This window comes from Cervus canadensis, chromosome 8 (assembly GCF_019320065.1).
Source record: "Cervus canadensis isolate Bull #8, Minnesota chromosome 8, ASM1932006v1, whole genome shotgun sequence".
Taxonomy (NCBI): Eukaryota; Metazoa; Chordata; class Mammalia; order Artiodactyla; family Cervidae; genus Cervus; species Cervus canadensis.
The window spans coordinates 73,616,110-73,629,395 of NC_057393.1; the positions used below are offsets into that span (position 1 = coordinate 73,616,110).

A 13,286-nucleotide genomic window follows, 5' to 3' on the forward strand; every position below is an offset into this window, starting at 1 on the left:
CTGAAAAATTAAGAAACAGCAATACAGGCATGTATTTAGATGTATAGATAAATACTAACGGATTCGGATAAAAGAATTGAAAGTAGTTTCCTCGAAAGTTAGAAACAGGGAGGAGGAAAGTGGGGAACTGTTGTTTTACATAATAAGCTTTGAACAACTGTTTGATTTTAAAATTATAAATAAGTAAAGCTTTGATAAAAACCCAAAGTAAAATTTTTTTCAAAAAGTAAATTAAAAGTAGATCAGAATAAAAAATAAAAAAAAAAAATAAAAAAAAAAGAATAAAAAATAAATAGGAATGCAGCCTGACAAAACTAATTTTCAAAAAATTAAAAAAAAAAATCCCTGTTTTTGATGTATTGCAGAAACCAACACAATATTTTAAAACAATTATCCTTCAATTAAAAATAGATAAAATTTTTAAAAATCCCTTTAATTCGTTAAATTTTCATACTTCTCAAATTATGAAAACCCTTCAATCAGATGAGTGTTTTTAATCCAAAATATGAAAAGATGCCTGGGGAACACATTTGGCAATAAAGTTTCTTTACTACGTTTTTCCCCTTTATAACTGGTAGACAAATTTCTGACAGACAGAACTAGTAGTAGGCAACTTAAGATTTTACCAAATGACAAGCATGTGGCATATTTGTTCACCTTCATATCACCCAAATATTCAGTCAAAAATTAGGTCACTTTCAAACACTAAGTCAACAGGGTTTAGAGGGCCTTTCAGAAAGTCACCTCCCAGAGTTTTCCCTGTTCTTTGTTCTTGCTCACAGTAAATCTCAGGACCAAATGTCTGTGATCTCTAAGTACTGTGACCCAGTCTTTTCATTGCCACTTTCCCCAACATTCTTAGAATAAGAACACTGGTTTCCTAGAAAAGCTACAGCAATTATACACAACTTGGAAGTAAACACTCTATTTTCAAGTCGTGAGACGGTCTAGGCTTGAAAAAAATTGCAAAACCATACTAGTTCTTCAGTAAGTTTACATTTCAATTACTGCAAGACTGAAAGACTTTAAGTAGGCCATAGCTGCCACACTATACAGGAAATTATATCCTAGGAAAGCTCCATTTTAAAAATAGGCAAAGGAAGAAAGGAAGGTTGCCAAAATACATAGCACTTTTCATTTGTTTTGATTTGAATACAGCATCTGTTTTATCAGGTGCAATCTACAATATTTGCAGGCTTAAAGGTAATGGTAGCAGTTAGGGTGGGAAGAAGTAAATTAACCAAAAACGTTTGCTTTCTGAGAATAATTTTGAAGTAGAAGATATCAGTAGAATTTAGGTATTAACCAAACATCACAGAATAACTGGACTTAGGGATAAGTCAGACTGGTCTGTGTACTCCTTAAGGAGCAGAATCAAAGCTGAGAAACTAGACCCATCCACTGAAGAAAGGGACATGTTCTTGTAAATACTATTTAATATTTGTTATATACTTAGAAGTCAACTCTTCTTCCTTCTTTATTCATTAAAAAAATATTGAGTACCTACTATGTAACATGTACTGTTCTAGGTATAGGAATATAGCAATTAACAAAACAACAAAACTCTCTTTGGAGCTTATCCGGTGGGAAAAACAAACACACACACAAAAAATACAATACAGATAGTATAAAAGGTTATTAAGAATATAACAGGGAAATTTTAAGAAAGTTACTCTTATTAAGAAACTACCAGATAGAAAACAAATTTGGATGGAATTACAAGAAAACTTTGTGAGAACAGAGTTTTGATAAAATTGCTATAAATCAGGGGTAAAATCAGATGACTTAAGTTTAGGTGAGGCTCACTAAGAAAATGATACTCAACATTTTTGTCACAAGTAAATTTAGGCTGGAAATATTTAAAGAACTGCCAAGACCATACAGAACTTTCAAAAACTTCTCATTTTATCTTTAACCATTTTGATTACAGTTGGTTTAGATGCTTATGGGTCCTGCCCTCATACTGGTTAAGCTGTTTCACAGCTCTTCTTGGAAAATATCCACATAACTGGGGTCTCGGAAGATTCACCTTGGAATTAATCACAGGCATATTCGCTGGTTGGTGGTGAAAGCTGTTTCAACTTTTTTGCTTTTCAAGCGAGAAAAATCCTCATTTATTTTCTAATCTGATACCTTTCCTGCCTTAATGATTCATGTGACCCTGGGCAAGTTAGTTCACTTCACAGAGCCTGTGATATTCCAATATTCCTTACTACTTTATGGAATTGGAGTGAGGGCCACTGAGATATTGTATTAGGCAGAAGAATAACGTCTCCCTCCTCCAAAGATGGCCCTGTCTCAATCCCTGGAACCTGTGAATATGTCGGGTTGCGTGTTAGAGGAGAAATCAGGCTGCACATGGAATTCAGGTGGCTAATCAGCTGACCCTCAGATGGGGCGAGGAGGCTGGATCACTCAGGTGAGTCCAACGTAGTCACGAGAGTCTTTATTAGGGGAAGAGGACTTCGGAACCTTCTTTTATCTCAGGAGAACCAGAGAGACAGCAGCTTGAGGAGGTCTCAGTCCAATGTTCCTGGCTTTGAAGCTGGAGGAATACAGCCGTAAGCCAAGGAGTGTGGGCTGCCTGTAGAAGCTAGCAAAGGTAAGGAAACTGATTTTCCCCTAGAGTTTCCCAAAGGAATGAGGCCTGTGGCTCCATTTCAGATTTCTGACTTTTGAGACTGGAAGAGAATACATTTGCTTTGGTTTAAGCCAGTAAATGTGTGGCAACTGTTATAGTAGCAACTGGAAATAATAATACATAAAAGTATTTTGAAAAAAAAAAAGAAAAAAAAAAGTATTTTGAAATTGGTAGAAATTACGTAAACGTTAAGAGGTTATTTTTCTAGTATGATATCTCTGCTTAGTCTCTTCAGCAGACTTGATGGCAGACAGTTCGGTCCCCAGGAGGTCTTAGGGTAGTATCATACTTCTGTGTCAAAAGCAGATTCCTGCCGTTTTTCTTTCAATGCCTGACTGTTTTTCCGTTTCACTCTAGCTCTTGTGTAATTTGTGAAGCAGATTTGATTACCATGTAATTATCAAAACAACTCCAGCCACCTGCCTTTTTGCTTCCCCAGTTTCCCTTCAATTACTCATGATTCTGATATTCCCAAAGGGATGGTTAAAGAACTTGTTTCAGAGTCATAATACTGTAGCAAAATTATGTACAGATAATTCTTTCTTTGTTTTATGAGTTAATTTCTAAAAAGATGTGCAAGGCAATATGCGAAGTATATAGCCAAATATGTATGTACATAGGTATGTGTGTATATATAAACATATAAGCACATGTCAAGTCTTAAAGTTTTTCCAATGGTTTGAATAAGAATGTTAATGGATTCTCTTCCATCGGTTAAATTACTTTAACTTATGAAGCAGGACTAAAATTTGAGGATTAGACCATTCTTACTAACACCAAATTTATAGAATAATGCAGTAGTAAAATTTTGAGTGTTGCACTAAGGGAATAAAACACAAATCTATGTTTTTAAGTCCTTAAAAACATTAACAAAATTAAATTGATACATAGTAAGAAATGTAATAATACTGTCATAATGGTTCTTAGGTCAATCCTTGAATAATACTGTTTTTTCTGCCCTTCTATCATTAATTTACACATGAAGGGCCTCTTTTTATTGTAATTTGTTATACTGTTATGGGTTTCCCTAATAGCTCAGATGGTAAAGAATCTGCTTGCAATGCAGGTGACCTGGATTCAATCTCTGGGTTGAGAACATCCCTTGAAGAAGGAAGCGGCAACTCACTCCAGTATTTTTGCCTGGAGAATTCCATGAACAGAGGAGTCTGGAGGGCTACAGTCCATGGGGTTGCAAAGAGTTAGACACAACTGAGTGACTAACACATACATACTTTTATATTTCCTTTTCCAAAATTTTATCTTTTATTTAGGGGATGGCATTTGTGTGGCTGCTGACAAGATCCTCATATTACTAGAACTTCATTTTCAACTTGTAATTTTTTTCCAACAAAAACATTGTACATTTGGGAGTGAGAATACTTCAAGCACAGATAGGTACACAGAGACACTCAGATATACCAGTTATTGTTTATCCTTGGTTTATAACACTTCATAGGTAAGATGGACCCAGAGTTGAGGAACATATCACCCTGTGTACTTCAAATATACAATTAAGTAGATTCAGAAAAAAAAAAAAAAAATCTCATTTAATAACACTATCAGAAACTTTTCAAATGAGGATTGTATTGGCCAGTACAATTAATTAGCAGCAAGTTGTATACTCCCAGCTTATACTTTTGTGGTGTTTAGAAATGAAGAGCAAGTCTTATTTTTATCTTTTAAAACAGAATTTCAATTAAAATATGACACCATAAGGCAAAGCGTTGTCTGTGGACTAGTGCAAGGTTGTGGAGTGTTAACTGTTTTGCTTTAAATATAAAATTGACAATAATTTCAGATCTACTACATCTAATGATAAAAGTTTCGGCAGTATTTTGTATATTTTCGGAGTTTGACTTCATTTTTATAGTGATTACTTTTAAAATTTATTTTAAAAAGTATTGGTCTACGACACAATGGAAATTATTAAAAAAAAAAAAACAAAAACCCAAAGTGGTCCTGTATCACAAGTAGCTTGAGAAGCACTGTTAACTGAAGAAAAGTGCTTGTATCTAAAAACTAAAGTATGCCAGTACCATAACACAATATTTGAAGAATTTATTATAATAAACATTTAAAAATTAGTGAAAGTAAAACAAAAAAAAACAAACCAACAGCTAAGAGATGAGGAAGAGGAAAGTGAAAGAGAAAAGAAAGACTGATGACTGAAGAGGAAATCATTACAACATAGTATGATTCAAGAAGAAAAAGAGAATGTACTTGTCAGTAGTCGTAAGGTATCTATATATTTAATCAATTAGAAGGTGACAAAATGCCTGTGAAGGAAGGAAAAGATTTTGGGACTATAGAGCTATTCCAGGTAAACCGATACATTTATAAGACTGAAAAACAAGCAACCTAGATGCCCATCAGCAGATGAATGGATAAGGAAGCTGTGGTACATATACACCATGGAATTTTACTCAGCCGTCAAAAAGAATTCATTTGAACCAGTCCTAATGAGATGGATGAAACTGGAGCCCCTTATACAGAGTGAAGTAAGCCAGAAAGATAAAGAACATTTACAGCATACTAACACATATATATGGAATTTAGAAAGATGGTAACGATAACCCTATATGCAAAACAGAAAAAGAGACACAGAAATACAGAACAGACTTTTGAACTCTGTGGGAGAAGGTGAGGGTGGGATGTTTCAAAAGAACAGCATGTATACTATCTATGGTGAAACAGATCACCAGCCCAGGTGGGATGCATGAGACAAGTGCTCGGGCCTGGTGCACTGGGAAGACCCAGAGGAATCGGGTGGAGAGGGAGGTGGGAGGGGGGATCGGGATGGGGAATACGTGTAAAATCTATGGCTGATTCATATCAATGTATGACAAAACCCACTGAAATGTTGTGAAGTAATTAGCCTCCAACTAATAAAAAAATTAAAAAAAAAAAAAAAAAAGACTGAAAAACAGACGATTTCCCAACCTCTTATTTTACTGGAGGTTGAATAGAGATCCAATGACTCATTTGGGAATCATACTTGTTTAAATGCCAAGTGACAGCAAATTATTTTTGAAATTCCACTTTGGAATTATATTCAAAATTAGTTTTAAAAAAAGACGAACTTCATTACATTTATATAACATTTTTACCCCAAAACATTATTCCAGCTGTTTCTAAAATAATGTTTTTCTCGTATTGTATACAGTGGAAACATTCAACTAGAATTGATCACTCACAAAACTATACTTACATATTCCTTTACGTTTTTCGTTTTCACAGCTTTGTATGAATAATATGCAGGATAAAGCATTCCAAACACCAACCTAAAAGCAAAAAGTGCAAGAGGACAAATCAAACATAACAATGGTTTTAATAGCTCATGAAAATTTCACCTAATAGAAAAGTAGCTAGTACATGAAAAACACATGACAGTGTGAATGTACAAAAACTTGGTGTATAAACTAAATCCACTCAGAAAATCAAAGTAAAAAAATATTTTTTGAAAACAAAAGGACAGTTTTAATATTTTACACAGGTTTATAGGAAAAAAAGATTTATTTTAAAAATGGCCATTTAAAATCTTTTATTCCACAAAAAATATTCTGTGGATCCCTGAACATTTTGGAAAATGTCCAAAATTGCAGGAAGTAAAATAAAAATTGTCCTCAGACTATGAGTCAGAAATTACCACAGGCAACACTTTAGTGTATGCAAATCCCATTTTTTATCCATGGGATGCAAAACTAAAACAGACATAATGTTTGCATACACACACACAATTTGTGATAATGGAAAAGGTGGTCCTTCACTCTGATTTCTAATTATGACAGTGCTATGAAACAATACTTGATATATTTATTATAATATATATTAAAATAACACAAAGCATTTATAAAATGACAATTACTAACAGGATTTAGTTCTAACAGATAGCATTAAATTATTTCACCAAATCCCAGATCCAAGGAATGTGTGTGTGTATATACACATATATAGACACAGAAATGATATGACACAGTACACATTGGCATTTTCACATAATACATCATGGAATTTTTCTCTTCAGATATTAGTCTACAGTATTGATACCTTCACTACATTCCACAATGATATCCGCATGGTTTAAAACAGTCCCGTATTTATAGGCTTTTGGTTAATTTCCAGATTTCTACTATTGTGCTGTACTTAGTCACTCAGTCATGTCCGACTCTTTGTGACCCCATGGACTGTAGCCTGCCAGGCTCCTCTGTCCCTGGGGATTCTCCAGGCAAGACTACTGGAGTGGGTTGCCATGCCCTCCTCCAGGGAATCTTCCCAACCTAGGGATCGAACCAGCGTCTCCAATGTCTCCTGCATTGCCAGGCAAGTTCATTACCACTAGTGCCATCTGGGAAGCCTCTCTTGAGGCACAGGAGGAGTTATTTCCTCAGGGCAAGAATTCTAAAACGGAATTTTCTTCAAACTTTCTCTGGAGTCTAAAGAATACTGTGACCACACTGTCAAAAATCGTATTTTTCCATGGTCATAGTTTCATAGCCAAAATTTAGACCAGATAGTGCTCAAATTGGCCCTGATAACAAGGGCAGATTGGTCCCAGCAGGGATTGTCCCTCTGGGGAAGTAGGGGTCTTAGTTTGATTAGCCCCAGGATGTTGATGATAGGAGAAAGTCTTGGACATAAGGGAACTTCAGTCCACTTTCCTATCCTATGCCAATAAAGAGCTAGTATTTTTAGGCCATTTTTCTTATCCTTGGATCACAGCTATAGGTTGACCAGTCATTAAAAAATTTTTTTTCCAAGAAGTTCCCAGGTGGGGTGTGGAAACTTAGAGGAAGTGCGTTCCCATAGTAGCTTGAGCAGTTTGTACCAGATGTCTTCGCACTATTGCACATAATACAAAAAAAATTTCTGTGCACACTGATATTCACTTCTTAATTGTGATGTTGCTGCTTCATAGAGTATAGACATTTTTGCCTGTTACCAAATGCGCCCTGCAGAGAAGGAGTTCTACTTTACATTCCTATACATTGCCAATCATGTGTATCATGATTTTTTTAAAAAGTTTGCCAGCTAAATAAGAGAAAAATAATCATCTCATATGTGTTAGTAGTTCGAGTTTTTTTTTTCAAGTGTTTACTGTTTTTCCGATACATGAAGTGTATGATATTCTGTTGTCTACTTTCCTGTTTTGGTTTATTTTTAAAAGGAGTTCTAGAATAGTTTTATTTTTACAGAAAAGTAGGGAAGATAGTATAGATAGTTCCCAATAGTTCCCACTAAGTCCTATTAACACTACCTTGTATGAGTATGGTATATTTGTCATAATTAATAAATCATTTAAACTATATTATTAACTAAAGTCCAGGCTTCCTTGGTGGTTCAGATGGTAAAGAATCTGCCTGCAATGAGGGAGACCTGGGTTTAACCCCTGGGTTGGGAAGATCCCCTGGAGAAGGGCATGGCAACCCACTCCAGTACTCTTGCCTGGAGAATTTCATGGACAGAGGAGCTTGTCCATAGGCTACAGTCCACTGTGTTGCAAAGAGTCAGACATGACTGAGTGACTTTCACAAAATCCATACTTTATTCAGATTTCTTACAGTTTTTACTTAGCATCCTTTTTCTGTCCCAGGATCCCATTAAAGATAGCATATTTACAGTTGTTGTTGTCCCTCCTTAGGACTCTTGGCTGCAACAGTTTCTCAGACTCCTTGGGAAATGATCTGGACAGTTTTGAGGAATATAGATCAACTACACTGTAGGAATACCAGACCACCTGACCTGCCTCTTCAGAAATCTGTATGCAGGTCAGAAAGCAACAGTTAGAACTGGACACAGAACAGACTGGTTCCAAATAGGAAAAGGAGTACATCAAGGCTGTATATTGTCACCCTGCTTATTTAACTTATATATATCTCAGAGTACATCATGAGAAACGCTGGGCTAGATGAAGCACAAGCTGGAATCAAGACTGCCGGGAGAAATATCAATAACCTCAGATATGCAGATGACACCACCCTTATGGCAGAAAGTGAAGAAGAACTAAAGAGCTTCTTGATGAAAGTGAAAGAGAAGAGTGAAAAAGTTGGCTTAAAGCTCAACATTCAGAAAACTAAGATCATGGCATCCGGTCCCATCACTTCATGGCAAATAGATGGGAAACAGTGGCAGACTTTTTTTGGGCTCTAATACCACTGCAGATGGTGACTGCAGCCATGAAATTAAAAAGACACTTCTTGGAAGGAAAGTTATGACCAACCTAGACAGCATATTAAAAAGCAGAGACATCACTTTGCCAACAAAGGTCCGTCTAGTCAAGGCTACGGTTTTTCCAGTGGTCATGTATGGATGTGAGAGTTGGACTGTGAAGAAAGCTGAGGGCCAAAGAATTGATGCTTTTGAACTGTGGTGTTGGAGGACTCTTGAGATTCCCTTGGACTGCAGGGAGATCCAACCAGTCCTTCCTAAAGGAGATCAGTCCTCAGGTTCATTGGAAGGACTGATGTTGAAGCTGAAACTCCACTACTTTGGCCACCTGATGTGAAGAGCTGACTCATTTGAAAAGACCCTGATGCTGGGAAAGATTGAGGGCGAGAGGAGAAGGGGACGACAGAGGATGAGATGGCTGGATGGCATCACCGACTCAATGGACATGAGTTTGAGTAAACTCCGGGAGTTGGTGATGGACAGGGAGGCCTGGCGTGCTGCGATTCATGGGGTCGCAAAGAGTTGGACACGACTGAGCAACTGAACTGACCACTATAGGAAACTGCTCTACTGGCATCTGTCTGATGTTTTTCTTATGATTAGGTACGGTATGGGTTTTGCTGAGGAAAATCCCAGAAGCACAGTTCCATCACATCACATGATATCGAGGGCACACACTATCAGCACGGCTTCACTGTTGACGTCAAGCCTGAACACCAGGCTGCAGTGGCGTCCGTTCGACCTGCCGTTGTGAGGTTACTCCCCCGCCCAGCCTGCTTTCCATGCTGCGGTCTGGAGAAGGAAGTCACTACGCACGGGCCATGCTTGAGTGAGGAGCTGACCTCTATCTCCTTGAGGGTGCAGTAGCTATATAAATTATTCGGAATTCTTCTGCGTGGAGATTTGTCTATTATTCCCCAGCCATTTATTCAATAATTTATTTACATCAATATGGACTTGTATGCTTATTTTACACTTTTTAGGTTTTAATCTATATGTTACTCAAAAGCTTTGAACGTTGGGAGATCTTTCAGTTAATTCCTGTGTCCCTTCGATTTACCTCTATAATTGGGAGGGACTTTTTTTTTTTAAGCAATTACTAATTACTTTCTGGCACTATAAAATGGACCTGGCTCAAAAAAAAAATGGACCTGGCTCATACCATGTAATAATTCCTGTTGCGTCCCTAGAATCAGCCACTTCTCCATGGAGTCTTGGTTTCTTTTATCGGACAGCGGTATTTAAGACTGTCTGGTATTTAAAATCTGAGTGCTAAGTGTGCTCACTGTTACTGGAATGTAGGTGACTCAAGGCCCTTTGTGTGTTTTGTATGTTAGCCAATATCTTTCTAGGTTATTATCTTTTGATTTTGTTTATGAAGTTTGCTCAAATACATAATGTATTACATTTGCCAGGGCTGCCATAACCAAATACCACAGACTGGATGGTTAAAACAATAGATGTTTATCGTCTCATAGTTCTGATGGCTGGAAGTCCAAGGTCAAGGTGTGGGCTAGTTTAGTTTTTTCCTGAGGTATTTCTCTTTGGATTGTAGATGGTCAGGTTCTCACTGTGTCCTCATGTGGTCATACCTTGGTCTGTGTGTGTGTCCTAATCTCTTCTTCTTGTAAGAATACCAGTCATATTGGATTACGGCCCACTCTGAATACCTCATTTTAGCTTACTTGCCTCTTTAAAGATCTTATCTCCAAATACAGTCACATTCTGAGATATACTGCAGGTTAAGACTTCAACATACAAGTTTTGGGAGAGGGACACAATTCAGCCCGTAACACATACTAATTTAAGGACTTTCAAATAAGTGTTTCTATTTAAATATGCATTCTTAGACTGAGAGCAAGTGAATATTTATATCTTTATATGAGAGATATAAAGAAAGAGAGGTTTTTAGTTCATTTATAGTTTATCTGAGGGAGGGGGGATGGGCTATAAATCCCTGGTGACATCCTTCAGAAAGCTGAACCATGCATTTGGGGCTCATATCACCAGGCCTGAGGAACAACAAGTCTTCTCCTGCTCGGGATTTTATCCTCGCCAACTGAAAGTCACATTATTAACACTCTCTGTTATCTAGTAATACTACCCTGTGAATGCTACCTCACCAGAAACCACTTCCCAGACTCTGGCTATGAGATTGTGAGCTGTGCCACAGAGCCTCGGGCTTTTCAGTCTAACCTTTCAAGAGGCATAGAGGCTTTCCAGCTTAGTGGTTTCTAAGAAGTCAGTTGACTTAGCACCTGAGGTGTAAACGAGAACACAACTCTCAGGTCCGCTATGTATTCATCCTCACTGCCAACCTAAGGTGTAATCCCACCGTCAGCCACTGCAGATAAAGGTTTACACATTCAAGTTAATCATTTCTGTCTACTTTGTATTTCCTTTTACAACCGGGACACAATCAACGTGTTATCTTCCATATTCTCATACAACCTAGTACTAGTAGCTGGATTTAAATTCAACATGAACTTTTCCATCACTATCAGTGTATGAATCTTTTACTTCTCCTTCCCCTGCTATATCACGCATTCAATCTGTAACTCGGGTTTCTCCTTGGGGAGCACCCATGCATCCATCGTCTTTTATTGATATACCAGTGGCCAGTGATACATTTGGGCGTGTGCCGTCTCATCTGACTTACTCAATGGTTTTCCCAGCACAGCTCTGGCTCCATGGTCAGATCCATCTTCCTAACACACCTGCTGTACCACCTTGCCCAAAGACTTTAATAGCTGGCCTCTTCACCTGCTTGCCAACCGGCCCATGTGGGGACTCATATCAGAACGTAATTTGGAAAACCACTGCCTTATATAAACCATCGGTTCCAACAGGGTTTCCTCAACATGCCTCTTGTATTTCTGCTTCAGTCCTGGAGTGTGTGCTCCCTGCCTGCAAAGTCTCCTTTCCTCCTTATCCTCCCCTCCCTCCCTCTCCTTTTTCTATTTTTTTTTTCCTGGCTAAATTAACTTTTCCCCACCAAGATCCCACCCTCTTCCATAGACTTCTAAATTTCTTTTATTGTGAATTTTAGAATTTGTTAGCATTAGTCATTTTTCCTTTAGCATACTCTATTTTAGATTGTTTGAATTCTTAATGTATATATAACTCACTTCGAAAATAATTTTCTTACATATAGTAAGATTTGGTGCCAGTTGGTGCTATGCATACGGGTGTTTTGCCTTTATTTTTTAACCTCTGTATTGAATAGAACCAGTCAAATGAACAAATATTATGTCCCTAACACCTAAATGTTGTAAAGAGTAGAAACCAATAATGTATTTCATTTGGAACATGGGAAAGATTAAATGTCTTAGTGAATAGTGGGACAATTTTTAAAGACCACCACTGTTCATATTATAATTTATTATTGCTCCAATGAGAATATTACTGGATAATTTATTACTAACATTGTAATATTTTCTCAGTTAATTTTTGGGTTCATTTTCTTTAATATTGGGCTCTACTGTAGATGTTTGCAACCTGGGAGGTCAGGCATAAAGCCAAAGCATGAGCACATAGTGTACAAAATCAAATAAAGTTTATTTTAGAAGGCCACCTACAAGATAAATTTACAGTTTATAAAGAGAGTATTTACTACAAATAAACTTGACCTATAAATATGAATATCATTTCAGTTACAGAGGCAGGAAGAAATAGTTGCTCATTTCCTCTTAATCTTATTTTTGCCTAAAGAGGTGAAAACTTTGCCAAAATACTCATACCTTTTCCTCCCATTAAGGTAAAGTTGCCTATATGAACACTGGCTATGCTGAAAAACACTGTTTAAAAAAGGAAATAAAATTTATGGGAATGCAGTAGTGAAGACAGTTCTTGTATCATTTTTCATATATGAAAAATACTTGAAATAGCTATCTTCTGGACAGATGTTAAGACACAATCCATCTTCCACCAAAATTGTTTGAAAATTACATGTTCAAAGGGCAATCTAAGAAGCAATGAATAAGGGTGCACTCAATACTAGAATTAATGTCATCAAAGCATAAAAGTTAAGCATCAATTCATAAAAAATTGATTAAATACTTTTCTGATTAAGATTCTAAAAAAGAACTTATTGCAGAATTTTTGGAAGATATACAAAAGCATAAAAAAGACAATAAAAATCACCAAGAAATTCCATGACTGAATAAACCATCTTTCTTTTTTTTTTAAATTTTTTATTTTATTTTATTTTTTTTAATTAGTTGGAGGCTAATTACCCATCTTTCTTTTATAAATGTATTTGTTATGATTTTTACTAAACTTTTCACAAGCCTGATATATCACTCAAAGTCTTTCAAACTTTAAAAAATGCATCAATAATATTTTAATAACAAACTGATCAATTTAATTAACATTTAAACAAATTACAAAGCACTAATTCCAAGGATTTAAACTTCCTTTTTATTACTCTTGTCATTCTTTTAAAAACACTGAAAGGGCTTCCTTGGTGGCTCAGTGGTAA

The 13,286-nt window shown here is 36.5% G+C and overlaps 1 protein-coding gene across 1 annotated transcript in view; it reads right to left on the minus strand.

Moving 5' to 3' along the window:
- Positions 1-13,286, minus strand: part of REEP3 (receptor accessory protein 3) — a 100,388-nt gene that overhangs the window by 45,398 nt on the left and 41,704 nt on the right. Inside the window, exon 2 of the mRNA XM_043476855.1 lies at positions 5,850-5,922. Within this exon, the coding sequence (XP_043332790.1) occupies positions 5,850-5,922 (73 nt within the window). The remainder of the gene's footprint in view (positions 1-5,849; positions 5,923-13,286) is intronic.